Source organism: Miniopterus natalensis, chromosome 19, assembly GCF_054644295.1.
Source record: "Miniopterus natalensis isolate mMinNat1 chromosome 19, mMinNat1.hap1, whole genome shotgun sequence".
Taxonomy (NCBI): Eukaryota; Metazoa; Chordata; class Mammalia; order Chiroptera; family Miniopteridae; genus Miniopterus; species Miniopterus natalensis.
In genome coordinates, this window is record NC_142099.1 from 16895488 (window position 1) to 16914745 (window position 19258).

A 19258-nucleotide genomic window follows, 5' to 3' on the forward strand; every position below is an offset into this window, starting at 1 on the left:
CAATGACTCTCTCATCATTGATGTTTCCATCTCTCTCTCTCCCTCTCTTTTCCTTTCTCTGAAATCAATAGAGATATATTAAAAAACAAAACAAAAAAAACTCCAGCCACATGATCTATTATATTTTGCTGTCATATATTTCATTTAAAAATATTTGAGGAAAAATTGGCCCACTGGCGTAACAGATATTAAGAATGAAAATGTTAAAACACTAATATAGAAAAAGCATTTACAAATGCGTGAACAGTACTGGGAGAAATATAGCATTAGCACTAAAAAGCGATAACTATTGTCAAACAGAGATGTAATAGTAACCAAAGAAAATAATTTGGTTTAAATGGAATAAACTTTAGCAGAGAACCAAATGCTGCTACATCCAATGTGAAAAGTGAGTCCAGCACATTAGACCAACAAGAATTATTTCACTCAATGTTGTCACATAAAATACAAGGCTAATCCAGTAAACTGGCTGCTAACCACACTAACCTACTATATAGTTTCTACAGTCAGAGTCTCAAAGTGCTCATGTCACCTTGCTGGCTTGTGTCCCTTACCTGCTGTTGATCCGCGCCTTTCTTGCTATGGTTCTGGATATAATCAACCAGCCCATGTACCACTGTACGCACAGCAACCAGTCCATTTTCGAGCTGGTCCCAAGTAGGAGGAGGAGCATCTACACAACAAATAAAAATACATTCTTTTAAACATTATCCAATGTTTTCCTCAATATTAAATTATAAAAGAGATGTGTAAGCACTTCAGTGAAATCAAGTTAAGCTTCAGGTAACAGCTTATTCACCTAAACATTGTTTTAAAGAAACAGATGTATTCTTCTAAATCTGGGGCTGAAAACAAACAGCTACAGGGACAGGGACGGTAACATAAAGGAATTAAGTAGGCCAGACAATAAATGTCAACTGTCAATAGATGCTTCGTGTTGGAAATGACAACAGAAAGAGACAGGCACTGTGAACTGGAGAGTATGTTTCACATCTAAGGTCACAGTTACTATTAAACTTTAGCTGATGGTTGTTATGTGAGGATGCAAGGCTGGCCCTGCCAGATACACCAGTTTCTCAGGGAACGCTGAAATTTGAGATTTGTATGTAAAATTACCCAGTTTTTAAGTGTTGATACCTAAAAAAATTTAGAATATTGTGCAGGCCAACACTGTGTGCACCAAGCAAAATTTAACTGTGGACAGCCTACGGTCAACAAATTTGTCATGTCTATTTTGAAATTTTGTATAAACCAAGTAATGGTAAACAATTATTTTAAAAGTTTAAGAACTAATATATAAAGCAACTCTGCTATGCATCCTCTTCATTTAGTAAGCTATCTGTCCAGGGCCAGTACTGAAATTTTATAAAGGAAAAATTAACCACAGGGCTAAATATGAAATGTTTCTTTAAAAGAGATATAAGCCTGGCTGGGCATGGCTCAGCGCTTGAGCATCGACCAAGGATCCAGGAGATGGCAGTTCGATTCCTGGTCAGGGCACATGCCCAGGCTGCGGGCTCGATCCCCAGCTGGGGGCATCCAATGACAACTCTCTCATCATTGATGTTTCTCTCTCTCTCTCACTCTCCCTTCCTCTCTCTGAAATCAATACAGATACATTTTAAAAAAAGAAATATAAAATGACGGAAGAACACAGGTGTAGAGCTGACTCCTGTTGGAGACATTCCGAAAGATTCAGGCGATGGCATTTGCACTCGTCTTTGGAGGAAACTTGGAATTTTAACAGCAAAGAAGGGAAGGAGGAGGGCGCAGAGAAGGCAGAGGGACCGTCACGTGAAAGTGTCTTTGGAACATCTTGTTCCCGGGGATGGTTCTAGCTGCTGGGAAGCCGTAGCACTCAGAACAAAAATCTCTTCTACTCAAGGAGAGAAGCCAGACAATAGGTAAGATAAATAACCAAAATACAAGTATTTCAATAATAATGAGTTGAATAAATAGAGCAAAGAAGGAGAGTGAGACAGGCACGTGTAGAGCTTTAGCCAGGGAGGCCTGAGAAGGCCTCCTGGAGAGGGTTATATCTGATGAAACCTGAAGGAAGGGTTGAGTGTGCCTGTGCGTACACCAGGAGAAAACATCCTAGGAGGAGGGGGGAGACATGCAGAGCCCTGCCACGGGAGCAGGCCTGGCCTGTCTGGACCTGAAACCAGAGAGTGTAGGGTGGATGGACGAGCAGGGGACGAGGGGAGAGAGGTAAAGGAAGACCAGATCCTGGGACGCCTGGGAGGTCATATAGAAAGGCGTTGGCTTTTACTGAATGAAAAAAGCCCTGAAGAATTTTTGAGCAGAGGGGTAATAGGATCACTCTGGCACCTAAGCTCAAACCAGACAGACAACAGGAGGCTATTCTATGGTCCATGAAGAGGGAGAGATAAGGGTGGTAGCAGTGAAAGAGTTAAGTAGGTGGATTCCGAGTGGATTTTCAAGGCAGGGCCTACAGGATATGCTGATGGAGTAGATATATCTTAAGAGAGAAAGGTGAGTTGTGGATGGTATTGCCAAGGTCTTTGGACTGAGGAAACAGAATGCTAGAACTGCCACTAACTGGAACGGGGATGGGGTGAGGGCTTGGAACTCACTTTTCAATAGATTAAGTTCGAAATTCCTATCTGATAGTCAAGCAGAGAGGTTGGAATGTTGGATATTGAGCAGGCAGGTGGATATACAAAAGAATTCTGGAAGAAGGTGTGGGTTGGAGATACTGTGTTTCACAGGTTCTAAAATGTCAACTGTAACACACGAGCCATTATTTTATGTGCCAATTTTTTTTTAAAAGACTAATTATTGTATCAGTGCTTGTACAAATGCATCCCAACTTCAGAAATGCTAAGAGCTGTAAAAAACTGTGGGCTTCAGAACTGATGAAATATAGTAAATTTATGAGTTATATAAATAATATTTAAAGTCATGAGACTTTAAATAATATTTAAAGCACATTCTAGGGAATGGGCGTAAACAGAAAACAGAAGAGCTATAAGGATTAAACTCTAGAAGCATTCCAAAAGTCAGAGGCTAGGGGGGAAAATGGTTAGAAGCTATGGGGAGGAGAAACTAACAAAGGAGGCTGAGGAGGAGGATTCTACCAGGAAAGAAGGAAACTAAGAGACAGTGGTGGCCTGGAAGCCAAGTGGAAAAAAATGTTACAAGAAGTGAAGTAAACAACAATGTTAACTGCTGCCAACAGGTCAAATACAATGAGTATCAAGAGCTGCTGTTTGGAGTCCGCTACATGAAAGTCACTTGTAATCTTGACAAAAGCAGACTGGATTAAGTGGTAGAGATAAAAAAGCCTGGTTACAGTGAGTTCAACAGAGTGCTATAAAAAAGAGAGAAATAGAATGTAGGTGGATGGCAAATGGTGTCAAAGGTGTGTTACAGTGAGAGGAATAATAGTATGTTTGTTTGCTGATAGAAATACTCTATTAGAGAAGGAAAACTGATGATAAGAAAGAGAGACACTGGAAGGGCAGACTTGACAAGATGATATCAGTGCACGAGAGAAGGTTGCCTTAGGTGAGAGTTTACCAACTCTTACGTAAGGCGTGCAGAATATACCTGCACAGATGCAGGTAAGCAGGCTGGGAGCTGATGGAGTGGTGAGCTTGCGAAAGTGCTCTTTTCATTGCTCAGAATGATCAAAGCAAAGAAATGAGGGGGAAAATCACTGTGTTGTAGGACTAGATCTGATTGGTTTGATTAAGCAGTTTTGGTAGTAAATCTACAAAGGTAAGCTGATAAAAAATTAGAGAGCTCTGAATGCCACAGTCAAGAGTTCAAAACCTTATTCTATAAGCAGTGGGGTATCACTGAAAGTTTCTGAGTGTAGAAATAAGAGATGGGATTTATTTTGCAGCAGTAAGTGGAATGAAAGGCATTCAGTCTCAGGAAAAGGACTGAGGCCTCACTAAGGCAGCATTAATAGGCATGGGATAAAGGGATATTGTGAAAGAAGAGCAGACAGATCCTGTTGTCTGGAATGGTATGTAGAGCAAGCAAAAGGAAAAGAAATGAAGTAGCACAAAAGCCTCAGGTTTTAAGCTCACATAGCTTGAGAATTAGGTCATTTAGAGAGAGGGCACACAGGAGGAAGAGCAGGTATCAGGCGATGATGGTGAATCTCAGAGAGCTTTGAGAAAGTGGGTCTGGAGTAATGAAGACATAATAGTGATAGAGATATTGAGAGTCCATTATCTACAAAGAGATAATACCCGATGCTGGGAATGAATGACCATCATCAACAGAGTGCAGAGAAAACAAAATTCCAAGAACACAATCAGCCTACTCTTTGGTGGGCAGGAGAGAAAAGAATGGTCAAAATAAGACAGAACCAGCATTTAGACAGGTCAGAAGAGAACCACAAGACTACAGATATAAGTTATTACAAGAGTTTCTATATCCAGGAAGTAGTCAACAACATTATCAAATGAAGTAATTTAAGGACTGAGAAGAAGTCTTTGGAATTAGAAACTGGGAAATTACTAGTGAATGTTAAGAGGGTTTTAGTTCAGTAGTGGGAATGAACACAGGACAGCAATAGAATATAAGTGAACATATCTCAGATGAAGTATTAGGTGAAAAATGAAGGCTGGGAGAATTTCAGGTCAAGAAGAAGGAACAGGAAAAGGGTTGAAAATAAGAGAGATACCTGATGAAATGAGATACCGTAGAGAAGAAAAAAATGGTACCCAAAAAAATGCAACTAATAACGTGATTTAGAAAAAATGAGAAAACCTGAGTTTAGTCAAAAGAGATGAGAATGGTACAATACAGCACAATGTTACACTGAGAGAAAGAGGAAACATAAAGGGCTCCAGAGAGAATCTACTTTGCTGGTGAAATGAACAGCACAGTAAAAAGTATTAAAAAATAAATATTAGTTGAAGTAATAAAGAGACAGAAAAGACTGAGGCCAGAACTAAAATACTGTAGAAAAAACTGGAATAACCATTCTAGGAAATTCTAGGAAAATGTAACTAAAAATAATTAAAAGAATCATTGAGCAGCACTGAGGTACACATAGGACAGCCCTTTAATGTCCCTTAGGTTTACCTGGACTAGGGTCAATGTTTGCTAATAGCTCCAAATGGGGTCTTAGTCGGTTCAAGTTTGCTGGGTCTCCAGTCCGCTGGAGAGCAATTGTTAGTTCCTGGACACTTTGTGCAAAAGAGGCTGGAGTCTGCAACTTAAAAGAAGAAAAATATTAACTTCCTCAGAGGCCAGATAATCCTTTTAAAGTAAAGATTATTTACAGTATCACAATCATCTTTGCAATTTAAGTTTAATTTTTAGCCTCCCACACCTCCCACACTTTGGCCAGGCTGGATTTCCTGTTGCTACCTGAGCGAACCCTGCACCTCTCTGCATCTGTGGCTTGGCATGCTGTACCCTCTCTTCCCTCTGCTACCACATTCCTCACATGTGAGACCCCTCATAATTCTCAGTTTGGAAGTACTCTTTCCATTTTATGTTCTTACGGTTAGGCTCTTGGGGTCCTTCCAAATAACTGAAATTTGGAAATACAGTCTACAGAAAATGCTATACAAAAGCAAGAACAATGAAACTGAACTAAGTTTGGGTTCAGGTTCTGTTACAGACCAAAGGTCATGACACTGGCTATAATCTTTACAGACTCAGTCTGAAGTACATATGTTATATGGACTACATCATTTCAAAAGTCCACTGCAACTCCAAAAGAATCCTATATTGGTTTGGGATTCTTAGAAGCTCTCAGATTGTGTATTTTCCTACGCCTTAATGATACACATTCTTGCATTAACTTCCTTAAGTTGCCCATACATGACCTTTAGTTAAAAAAAAAAAAAAGTTGATTATGTGATAGTAACTAAGGGTTCCTACTTGGAAAAATTAACTATATATTAATACAGATGAGGATTTGTCCCTCCCAAAAGGTCACTGTATAAAAGGTAATTTTTCTTTAAAAGCATACATTTTAAAAAAACATGGAAAATAATATTAGAATGCTGACATGCCTATATTTAATTTTTTCTTCTCTGCATGTTTTTTTATATACTTAAATAATTTATAAACTTATGGTTTTGGCTACCAGTGATATTATATGAAGTCTATCCAGTCGACTAGAAATATTTCCTCTTTGTGAACTGTTAATTCATGTTTCTTTTTCCATTAATTTACTAGGATTATTGCTTAATATTTTAAATAAAGTCTCTATTTGTACTGTTTGATACAGTAGCCATTAGCAACATGCAGCTTTTTAAATTTAAATAAAATGAAATAAAAATTTTAGTTGGGCAAGTCACATACTGGTGGCTTAATAACCATGTGTGGCTAATGATCATATTGGACAGTGCATATATAGGACATTTCCATTATCACAGAAAGTTCTATTGCTCCATATAAGATGTCACATACACTGCAAAGCTTGTTTACTAGTTTATTGTATGAAGGTCTCTGGATATTAAATTCAAATTCTTGCTCATAATGTGAGAAAATTATTACAGGACATATACCTAGTTATATAGCCTAGTTCAGACAATTCTACAAGATTCCTTGTAGAACCTTTATTAAAAAGGCCAAGTTTCTCTTCAGAGGTAGAAAGCTACTCCTTTAAGAGATCATTACTAAGGTTTCAATATGTTATGTAATGTCAGTTGCATAATTTCAGACGTAAAAGTTGCACGTAAAGTTTGGTTAGAGGTATCTAGGGAAGACTTAGAGGACAAAACAAGTAATAATACTGAAAATTATGCACCAAGTAGCTATAAAACACATTTCCCAATTCTCCTTTACCATCAATCTTCTACTCATTCAAAGAATTCTATCTTTGGGAATAGGAGGGGGGGGAGAAAGAGAGAGAGAGAGACTGGCTTGGAAAGAGACTTAGTGGTTAAGAACAGGTATTCTAGAGTCAGAATGCCCCAGTTCAAACCCAGATCTGTCACCAGAGAAATGCACTTAACCTCTCTGTCTCTGGATAAAAGGGATAATACAGGGCTGTTGAGAATAATAAATGAATTCTTTAAACCACCAAGTACATAGTAAGCTCTCAGTAAGTGTTAAATATTTGGGCAACATCTTAACCTTATTTCTCTCAATTAATGATAGGGTGGACTCTAAAGTATACCATCTCTATGGTTATAAGTATGTAAGGTAAAATAGTAAAACTTAAATACTATTATTGAACATAGTATATTTACATGGCACTTTTAGGCTTTTTTACAGTGCTTTCATATATTTCATACTGAATCACAACACATTTATGGTATGCTCCAGTTTTGTGGGATTTTTTAGTATGCTCCAGTTTTAAGAGAATTAAAAATAACTCTTAGAGTAAAAAATAAATAATGAAGCCTGACCTAAAATTCATGTGTACTCTAGTGATCTTTTTGTCATAACAAACAACAGAAAGTAGAAATAAGTTTATTGAAAATTTGCTCAAACTTAGAATGGTTGGTAACTTATGTGAAATTTTTCTCACTGAGAATGATATGAAACCTCAATGTGTACATCTTCCAGACCATTAAACGTCTGCTACAGGTAGACAATAAATCCATTTAGGAAATGGGTTTAACAAACAGTGAACAAAACTCAGAGAACAATAAAAGAAGGGAGAAAGGTAATGATATAAAGAGATAGGAGCCTCTCAAAGAATGAGCAAGTGCGTGCTCGATAAAGCATTAAAACACTGATAAAATATTATATGAAAAATGTCAATTACACCTCAGTTTTTAAAATTCTTTGTATTAACAAACTGGTATTACGATGTGACCAGTTATGAAATGACACCCAACTACAGAGAATCATGAATCACCAAAACTCCAGATTAGTCCAAGAAGTAAGGAATAACAAAGGGTGTACCTTGTCAATAATGGACTGCATATGAGATTTATGAGACTGGTCTCCATAAAGCAAAGAGGACCACTGGTCAGGTGCAATTCGTAAGCCTGCTTCCATAGCAATCTGCACTATCTGGGAGTCATGCTCTCGCCGCAGAGCTTCATAGGTCCTAAATTCTTCTTTCAGCTGCATCAAAGAAGAGTCTTCATCACGTTTGGTGACCTAACAAGATACACATAATGATACACATAATCCCATCGTGAGTCAGGTAAGGAATGAAATGGGTTTATACTTTGTAAGAACATCTATGGATAACAGATCATTTTTTTCAAATGTTTTTACTGATTTCACAGAGAGGAAGAGAGAGAGAGACAGAAACATCGATTAGAGATAAATATCAATGGGCTGCCTCCTGCACGCCCCCTACTGGCATGGCCCGGAATTGAACCAGCCACCTTCTGGTACATGGGATGACACTCAAATAATTTTAATGTAACAAACATTTCTTTTAGTAACAACAGCAAGATTAAAATGGAGCACACCATTTTACCAATAAAACATTTTCCCTTTTACAAATGTCAAAATCTCTAGAATCATATCAGAATAGCCAAATACACCTTATTTCCTCCTTCAATGACTCTCTCTATCCAGACCAATTCTCCTTGCAGTCTTGGTGGAAAACTGACACCGCTTATTAGTCTCTCCAAATGCAAAAATCTATAAGCCTCAGTTTGATCTATGTTATTCACTATCTAACTAACATACAAGTTTAATATGAAAAGATTTACTAGGAAACCATCTATATTCTTTAAAAGAAAAATTACTGGATTTTCTGAAAAAATACATACAACTTTATTAAACTCAAAAGTTTTACTACTTGTTTAGGGAAAGGACAATGTTTCCTTTAAATAAAATGTAACAGAGGTTCATACCTTGAAGCAGGAGGCTCTATATAGGAGTTGGACAACATGCCCAATGCTAGTTTTAGAGGCTTGAGGAAACCGTGGCTCCAACCTTTGCACCACAAAGAGAACCAATACTTTTCTTGACAAAGCAGAACCATCTTCTAAGGCCAGAAGAACCAGCTTTAGAGCTTCCTCCTGCATTGCTAGGAAAAGTTGGGCAAAACCAAAATTTATCATTTGCAGGGATAAGATAAATTCACTTATTAGAAGGGCAATATTCAATAATTTTTGCAGGTATCACTTAAATAGGCAATGCAATAATAGTCGCAGTTATCCTTTTCAACCTTTTGGGGGGCATTTTTGTATTACACTCTGTATATTTTATTTAAGAAAGCAGATAAGAAGTTAATACATTTAAGAACTTCTATCAAAAATGAACAAAGTTCTAGCATTAAGGGAAAAGTTAAGTGCTGTGAAAAACTGACATGGAATCACCCACGCTATGATTATCAAGTAACAATAGAATATGCAATGAACTAGCCTTTGTACATATTTGTAGCTCCTATACCACACTTTTAGAATTACTAGTGTAGTAAATATGAAATTTAATTCTATACCTGGTCCAAGGAACTGGCAGCCCCGAGCTCTGACTGCTGCCCAAAGATTAGAAGAGAGCTGCTGAGGATTCTGGTGCTGCAGAATGAGTTCTGTAACTGTTCGTTCACCTAAAGATCGAGCTGCCCGCATGGCACGAATCCTGCCTTCTTCTTCCACTAGTTGGCAGTGGACCAGAGTCACTAGCTTCCTCTGCATTGGGCGACTCAGAACACTCTGAGTAGTGCTATTCAGACCCACTCCTTTAAAAGAGAAGAAGTTATTCCTAGGTTTACGATGCAATTTTAGAGTTCAGGAAAACTACCTCTGATGGGCTGATTGACTTACGGGTTGTACTAGAATGCTTATGCTTAAAATAATAAAATTACACAAGTGAAGCATTTTTAAAAGTATACAAAAGCTGTTACCTCATGTAAATATAACATTCATGACATGAAATATACCATTATTCATTTTAATCATAGAGAAATAAAGATGAAAAGGCCAGACAATAATAATTAGTTTGTAAGACCCGAATCTGGAGGTTATAACAGTTTTGTCTTGTTATTTCACAGTGGTTACCCATACCTTCCTTCCTAATGAAATAACAAGCAGTAATGACAAGACAGTAATGGCAACTTCCAATTTTATTACCTCCCCTATAGCACACCATGTAAAACTGAATAGAAGACAGACAGTTCAGACAGTCAAATGATAGAGAGCCCTTCTGAAACCATTAATGCATTCATACTTATACTTATTTCTGCAGCTCATTCAAATGTTTCCAACACCACATAAACTCTACATTCATTACTTTCTTTGATATGGTTTCTAATAACATTATTTAGCATCAGTGAGTTTGGTTTACAATAAATAAATTTCATTAACGTTCATTTACAGCCCACAATTTTTATGGTAATAAAAGTATTTTAATAAACATCTGCTTAGTATTGATAACTGTACCCAATTTACCTCTAGCACTGCTGAGTGGTTTCAGGTACAATGCTAATTCTTCTACACATTTCTTGGCTTCTTCATAATGCTTTGTATCTTCAACCCCACTGCACAAAGTAATGGGTTGCTGCTCAGGGACCTCAAGGTCAAAAGAAAAGGTCTGCTTCAGTGCTTACTAATCAATTAAACAAATGCTTTATTGAGTATATTTGAATATATTTTATGCACTGCTGTTTTAACACTGGTAACATCAAATTCCCACTAAATTTATGGATTCTTAAAGAACTTCATATTCTTTTAACTGCTACGCCCCCCTCGTATTTCTTCCCAACTTCCACCAGTCCCAGGAAAAAAACTAATCTATTTTCTGTCTCTACAGATTTATCTCTTTAGACATTTCATATAAACAGAACAGAGAATCATGCAATAATTTCCTTCCTAAGTGGCTGCACCATTTTGCATTCCCACCAGGAATAAATGAGATTCTGCTGCTCCACATCCTCACCAGCATTTGGGATTTTAGGTATTCTGTGTAGTAGAACCTTTGTTTTAATTTGCAATTCCAAATGACAAATGATGCTGAACTCACTTATTTGTTTATCTGCCATGTGTATATCTTCGTTGGTGAGGTATCTGTTCAGATCTTTGCCAATTTTTAAATTATGATCTTATTTATTAAGTTGTAAGGGTTCTTTAAATATTCTAGATACAAATTTCTTACCAGATATATGTTATAATTATTCTCTCCCATTCTGTGGGTTGTTCTTTCACTCTCTTGACAATGTCCTTTGAAGCACAAAGTTTTAAATTTTGACTTAGTTCAATTTATCTATTGTCTTGTGATTCTGGTATCTTATCTGAAAAACTACTGCAAGGTCATGGATATATCTAGGCCTGTATTTCTTCTAAGAGTTTTGTAATTTTAGCTCCTACATTTACCTTTTGATCCACTTTGAATCAAGTTTTATACATGGTATGAAGTAGAGGTCCAAATTCATTCTTTTACATTTGGATACTGAGTTTTCCCAGGACCATTTGTTGGAAAGACTGCCCTTTCCCCATTGAATGGTCTTGGCAACCTTGTCAAAAATCATCTGACCATACATGTGGTTTATTTCTGAACTCTATTCTATTCCACTGACCTAAAAATGTCTTTATGACAATAGCACATTCTCTTGATCACTGTAGCTTTGCAGTTTCAAAATCAGAAAGTGTGATTCTTCTAACTTTGTTCTTCTTTGTCAAGAATGTTTGGCTGTTTGAGATCCCCTATGATTCCATATGAATTCTAGGATGAATTTTTCTATTTCCAAAAAGAAAAACCACCCTTGGGATTTTTATAAAGCTTACACTACATCTGTAGATTACTTTGGATAGCACTGTCATCTTAATGTGAAGTTTGCCTATCCATGATGTCTTTTCATTTATTTATGTCTTTTTAAATTTCAGCAACGTTTTGTAGTTCTCAGGATTCAAGTCTCTCATGACCTCCTTCACTAAGTTTATTCCTAAGTATTTTATTCTTTTTGATGCTACTGTAAGTGGAATTTTTAAAAAATTTCCTTTTGGACTGTTCATTGTTAGTGCATAGATATGCAACTGATTTTTGTGTGCTGATTTTGTATCCTGCACGAGGGCTTAGAGAACTAAATACAAGTTACTTAAACATTTTTCTCATTAAAAGAATATTATCAAAGCAATTTATGTGCACTTAGAAAAATTTTAAAAAACACACCCAGAAAGTAATTTATTAGCTCTAACAGTTTTTAAATGGAAATCTTTAGGGTTAAAATAGTGGCTATTCTGTAGTAAAATACACATTATCCTATCCTCAAATTTCACAAACATTAGCTGTTTCAGTTAAGGTATGACAAAGTCTTACTCATTTTTAGAAAAAAAAAAAAAGAAAAAAAAAAATCAGTTCATCCTTAGATATCTTTACAAAAACAAGAAAACCTTGGTTATTTGTTATTAAAATATTACATTCTAAAACTGTTACCTCCCAGTAAGTTTATTTTTTAAAATGTTTCCAAAATGTCACACTGGAATTTTCAAAATGAAAAGAAAAATGATTATGAAATAAAAAACTAAGTACAGGAAGAAAAGAAAAAGAATCAGTGCTTTCCCTTTTCACAAATATTTTGTAGTATTGTTGGCAATGTACATATTAACTTTCTCTACTTAAAATAGCTTTTAGGAAGATATGACTGGGCTAGGTCCAAAGTTCCAGTATATTTATTTGGATGATTATGGTAAACAGATGGTACTTTCAGGTTCACACTATGCAAATTAATCTAGTGAGGGATTATTTAAGGGAATCATATCTAGCTCTCAAAAACCTGCCCCCCATGGCCTTGTGAAGCCTTCGGAGGATACCACTGATCTCTAATTTGAGAATACTGACATAAAACTTTCAGAGTCTTACTTTCAGAATTACCGCACTAATTTTATGGGTGCCCAGGGATATTTGCTCCTACTCTAGATAAATGGTTCCAAAGGCTGTGGGTTACAGTTTTTTGTCACCCTCTTCATCTTCCACTTCAGTTAGTATCTACTAAGTAAAATTGTCTGAAGCAGCTTCACTTTTCTTAAGTAAAATGCAATGGTTTTATGAATAATATTTTCCTCAGTATTAGAAGGTCCTTGTGACTTACTTCTTAAGTTTCTCTAGTGATCTTAATTGCTAAGATTGTCAAGAAAGTCAGACCACAAGATTAGAACATGGCTACTGTACTAGGACTGAGGAACACTAGATACTACCCTAAGTTCCCTAACACACTGAAATAAAGGATTTGCACAGTACTGAACAGAATTTATCTATTTAAATAGAGGGCAATGTTACCCAATTTTAATTCGACAGGTTTGTCTCAGAAGGAAAACACACAGGCAGAAATTAAATCGGTCACCCATCATACCTGAGCGCCCACTAGCTGCAGCAACGCTGAGTTCACGGGGAGGAGCTCAATGTCTGTATTGATAGTGGTCTGGTCAAACGGGCAAGCCTTGCGGTGGAGCTTATTCAGGCACATCTTGCAGACAGTATGGCCACAACCCAAACTGATGGGTTTTCGAATTGTTTCATCAAAAGTCTGAGTGCAAATTGGGCAGGAAAGAAAATCCGTCCACTGTGGAGCTTGTACAGGCATTGCTTCTGGAGTTACAATTCACTAACACACACACACACAATATCTAAAGCAAAGATTCCACTGGAATCAAAATCTTTGAAAAAAGTTTATCTTTTTTTTTTTAATAGTTTCTGTAGGTACAGTCAGCACATAGTGTGAAATATAACCTGGAAAACAAAGAAAAAGAAAAAAAATGAATCTTCCTTTTTACATTAAACTGTATCTTCTCATCCTACTACCTACAACCTTATATACTACATTTAATATCACCAGTCCCTCTTTTTACACTTTTACATAATTAGAGTCATAATAAAACATCTAGTCTCAGTCCCTCAATTTAAAGATGAGGGATAGACCCCAGAAAGATGAAATAACTGCCTAAAGTGACACATGAAGTTAGTAATAAAGTTAAAAGATACAGGACCTAAGTCTCTCAAGTTTATCTAAATCTGTGATTGTTTTATATTTAAAAATTAGCCTTTTTGAGGTCATTAATAATATTGTTTTTCATCTGTACACCAGTTACATGAATCTGTTCAGCTGTGAAGTTTTATCAAGCTCTACACTTATGATAGGTACACTCCTGTGTACGTTACCCCTCAAGTTGGCTCAAAATAAAAACTGCCTTAAAATACTTTATCATCAAATTTGGTATGGGTAATGAAATAAAAAAAAGACTGTAGGTTTTTTAAAGGTTTACTTTTAAGGGTTTTAGACATTCTTTAGAGTTTTATTTACTAGTAGATATCTTTAAGCCCCAGGTACAGCCTATACTTACTGCTATAGTATGTTGTATTAGAACATAGTTAAAGCTATTTACTTCAAAAGATTTTTTTAAATTCCCCAACTTTAAGAATGATAGAATAATTCTAGTTAACCAGAACCCATATATAATCAAATTTCACTGTCTATCCTCTATTTTTGATGGGGGATAAAAGCCAAATCACAAAACTCATCACCTATGTCTAACAAAAATTTTCTTTATGTATAAAACCCTACCAGAAATTTCTAGCACGTATCTTAAATATGCAAAACGAAACTTGTAGACCAGTACATACGATATAATTTGTGTTGGGGAAAACCCTACATACTAGTCTTGGTTTTAATGGATGTAAATGGATGGAAGGAAAAGATCTAGAAAGGTATCTAACAAACTTAACACACAGCTGGGCAACTTACAAAATGTATACAGTCATGAATTATTTATATAAGTGCAAATAACTTTGAAGGACAAAAATACGAGAAGCTACAGTACATTTACAATACAATTTAGGCTGTTTCTAAGATAAATTACTATAAGACTATTCAAAACATTTTTCCTTATTAAACCGACCCTTTAACACATTTGGATAACCAAATCATGAAAACTTAGCTCTTTCCAAAATTCATTAAAAATATTTATACTTTATAATTTATCTGTTTCAAAGAACTAGCATAGTTTATTAATTTTATATATCATTTCCATCTCTATTAACCTAGTAAAATGAGGTATATAGTTGCTAAACTATTATATTTTTTAGTAAAACAGCTTTTAGAGACAACTATAACAAACTTGATAGAAAAGACATACAGAATCAGCACCAAATTCTGCACTAAAAATAGCAGCATTCCTTTGACTATCAAGATAAGTTTGAGAGATCAAGGGAAAAACAGTATTGTAAAGGCTTGACTTTGCCTGAGAAATCTGATGATTACAAATAGTAAGTCACTCTTTGATAACTGTATTTCAGGAATTACAAAAACATAAATCAAAGATTTTTTAGAGACTCAGAGTCATTAATTATAGTTATTAGATCTAAGAAGAATGTCTTCTTCATTCTTTAAATATCTTTCTCCAATCACCTTTCCAAACATACTCCAAGCTCCAAGATTCTCAAAGGCAGTGTTTACATCATCTTCAGCCACAAAAACATATCTAAACCACACAGGACATATGGCTTAGTGAATGTAATAAACATTCTTTCAGCCAAGAGTAAACATATGAAATAAAATTACTAAAATACCAATATCTAAATTCTTTAAACTTCCTCAGAGTAAGGTTTTATGGCGGGGGGTGGAGGGAGGGTGGTGGTGGTAAATAATTCTGTTAATTAAAGTACATGTGCTAAAAGCCTGCAGATAAATCATTATGTGTTAGGGCTCAGCCTCAATCTAGCTTGTTAGAAAGTGATTCTACTGGAACCTTCCTACTCAGAAACAATGCATGAATGATGAGTCCTCTTTATTAAAAAAAAAAAAAAATCTAAAAAAGTGACTGATGCAGTGTTATGAGAGCAATGGTTAACTTTCCCATCAGTTTAAATAAGGTCTACTCTCCTATGTAAGTAGCAAAAATTGGAGATTTTACTGTAGATAAATAATAGACCATACAGAACAACATGATAATTAAATAGAAATCCGTCCATCTTGAAGGTCCATATTAAAAAATATCATATAACTTCCTCAGTAATATACATATTTTTACGTCAGAAAGAGTGCTTAAAGAAAACATTTAAAAGACTTTTATTTGGTTACATGCCTTCCTCATGTCACTGACTAGAGCTACACTGTACAGATTCTGACATTTGATGTTTCACTAATTTATCCCAGCTTCTAAATTCTGGTTAAAAACCAACACTTTTAAAAATCTCTAAATATTTATATTAATAAAATGAATCATTAATACTATCATTTGACCTTTCTCAGAGTTTTGTTTTTTTTTTTACAAAGAAGATCTTCGAGTAAGAAAATTATGTCAACAAACACTAAAAAATAAGACCAATGACTCATTCCACCAACTCAGTAACTAGTCTGCAGATATCGAACTCCAACTCTCATGGCTGCTGTGAAGCCACTCAATTCAAATCCATGCCTCTGCAAAATAACAAATAACTATATGTTGTGAGCCTCAAAGGTTTAACTGTGGTGAAAGCAACTGCTAAAGAGCTACTATAGACAAACTTATGATGACATGATACAACACGTTAAGACAGGATACATAACAGAGCTTGGTTTTCTGAAAACAAACCATGTGTCAGGCGTTATTCTGAGTGTTTTCAGATGCTTCTCTTATTTAAATATCTACCATAAATCTAAACCACAATACAAACTTCCACCAGTAACCAATACTTGTTAGGTGTTTTAGCATTTTCCGTGTTGTATACATAGCACCTAATTAATTAAATGCTCACAGCAATGATGTAATGTAAAATTATCTCCATTTTAAAGATAAAGAAACCAAAGTACAACCCTGGCCAGCGTGGCTCAGTTGGTTGGAGCAGCATCTCATACACTGAAAGGTTGTGGGTTCGATTCCCCATCAGGGCACATACCTGGGTTGAGGGTTCAATCCCCGGTCAGGGCTTCCCCATCACATCAATGTCTCTCTCTCCCTCTCTCCCTCTCTTTCCCTTCCCCTATCTCTAAAAAAAAAAAAAAAAAAGAAAAAAAGAAATCAAAGTACAGAGAAGTACCCAAAGACACAAGGCTAGTAATAGCAGGACTAGGATTCAAACTCAGATGGGCTTAACTCCCAAAGTGATACTTTTAAATCCTATAATTTGTGCCACTTTACGGATGAAAGTTAATAGTTATTAAGGTGAGGGAACATTTAGGGATGATGAACATGTTCTAAAATTGGACTGTGGTGATAGTTGCACAATTCTGTAAATTTACTAAAAATTACTGAACTGTGCACTTAAAATAAGTGAACTTTATGGTATGCAAATTATACTTTAATAAAGCTGCTAAAATAGTCATTAAATGCTTTTTATAAAAAAGTTTTCACATTTTTAATTTTATTTTTTTAATCCTCACCCAAGGATATTTTTTCCATTGCTTTTCAGAGAGAGTGGGAGAGAGAGAGAAAGAAAAACATCAATGTGAGAGGGACACACTGATTGGCTGCCTCCAGCACAGGCCCCAACCAGGGCCAGGGATGGAGCCTGCAACTGAGATAAATGCCCTCTGCTGGAATCAAACCCATGACCTTTCAGTCCGAGGGCCGATGCTCTAACCACTGAGCCAAACCGACTAGGGCAGTTTTCAAATTTTTAAATGTAGTAACTTAAAAATATAAAGTCACTTCAGATTGTCCCGTGAGCACAGCAATAGCCCTATTAAATAATTATATTGCTTTGGCTATTTCATTCACATATATTGCAAACTGACATTTTAAAAATTGTTTTTAAATGTATTACCAATCTCCTCTATTACAGGTTCATCTTTTCTACCTCTGATTTAGAGGGAGAAACATGGAAATTAAAATTCATAAAGTATCTGCTCTGGGCCAGTCACTCCTCCGAAGTGTTACTAGGCCCATTTTATAGGTAACTCATGAACTGCTGCAGCATTAAATAACTTACCAGAAGCTATAAATTGTGGAGCTGAGAATAAAACTCAGCTCTGTGTGAGTCTGAAGTATAAGTCGCTATGAGAAAAATATATCAAACAAAACCTACTGTCTGCAAGAAGGCAATCACGATCTATTCCTACCCACCCTACCCTATGAGATGAGTTAACTCATTCTTGGCCTTGCCTCAACCTGTCACTTCGCTGGAACATTCCATAGCAACCAACATGCAGGGCACCACCAGAGAAAAGTTTTAACTATCTTGAACAATAAAGCTAAAAGCAGGAAATAGACACAAAAAGAAAAGTAAATGAAGGCTTATTATTATAGTACTATTCAGTATTACAATTCTCAGAAGAGTATCAATTTACAGATAAAATAGTAGTCTGAGATATTTGAGAAAGAGCAAGGTTTTTCCAAGAATAATACTCTGTGAAGAAAAACCCGGTTTTGATTGTAAAATTATCTCTTCCCAAAATATATAGATTGAATTGTAACCCTATACTATGTACAACATCCTACATATAAATAATTTCATATGCTAATCTTAGTATTAATGGAGAAATACTTGGGACAAGTATGATGAGAAGGGCTTTTGATTTAGAGGGGAAAAGGCCTTAAAAACTTGATAAAGAAGGGTTAAGAAAGCTACAAAGGGTTCATTTAGGTGGCTTACTTTCCCAGTGTGCAGAGTAACAAAAAGAAACATTGCTACCTCCAACTTAATACCAAAGTTAGAAGAAACAGTAAAAAAGATAAACCCATTCTTGGGGAAGCTGCCTGATCTGAAGCTGAAACAGTACTCTAAGACCTGAATGACAGTCTCTAACTTTGTGTACATAGTCTGAAGCTCCAGTTTCTACTCTATGAAACAAAGTTATACATCGTATGCAAATATGCTGAAGAGGACAATCAGCAGTTATTAAGAAGTTATAGAAAGAAAAGGCCAGACTCAAAAGTATCATCTTTAAAGGACTGTGAAATACTAAGCAGAAAAACCGTATCCATTATAGCAAAACAGCAAAGAATTATTTCCTTTCAGTTTTTGCATTAATATTCTGCTGAAGAGTACATATACTATATACTGTCAAGTACATAAATATATCATCACCATTTAGTGGTAATCCAAACATCAAGGACATAATGAGAACTAATAACCAAAATCAGGACTATTTTGGAATACACTAGGCATTTTAATTCATCTGTCATCTTGTTAACTCCTTTCAAATTAAATGCAAATTTCTGAAACTGGATGTTTCCTTTGTAAAAATTGATGTCCCCTTAATTAAGGTTCTTTGCTAAATTATAAAGATAATTCAGTCCCATAGAAAAGGTTCAAGAATAAATTTTGAAGACTAGGACAAATATTTTAACAAGACTTTAGTTTTTCAGGTCACGTCTTGAAATCGTTCTCCTGCTACAATAATGGCTCCTTTTTGTAGAGGAAGTTTGCTCCTCCTGTACCCAGAAGTTATTTTGAGACACAATGACAAATCTGATTGGCAAGTGGTCAATAA

General features: G+C 35.7%; 1 protein-coding gene across 6 annotated transcripts in view; it reads right to left on the reverse strand.

The window, feature by feature from the left end:
- Positions 1-19258, reverse strand: part of RC3H1 (ring finger and CCCH-type domains 1) — a 59913-nt gene that overhangs the window by 25448 nt on the left and 15207 nt on the right. For 5 of the 6 annotated variants that reach the window (XM_087828116.1, XM_087828115.1, XM_087828117.1 and 2 more), the window contains exons 2-8: positions 13202-13578; positions 10305-10425; positions 9356-9595; positions 8766-8941; positions 7855-8055; positions 5068-5200; positions 555-673 (exon numbers count right to left, since the gene is read on the reverse strand). In XM_087828116.1, coding sequence (XP_087684242.1) covers positions 555-673; positions 5068-5200; positions 7855-8055; positions 8766-8941; positions 9356-9595; positions 10305-10425; positions 13202-13432 — 1221 coding nt within the window. In that variant the 5' untranslated portion in view covers positions 13433-13578. The remainder of the gene's footprint in view (positions 1-554; positions 674-5067; positions 5201-7854; positions 8056-8765; positions 8942-9355; positions 9596-10304; positions 10426-13201; positions 13579-19258) is intronic. The other variant, XM_087828113.1, reaches the window with a different exon arrangement.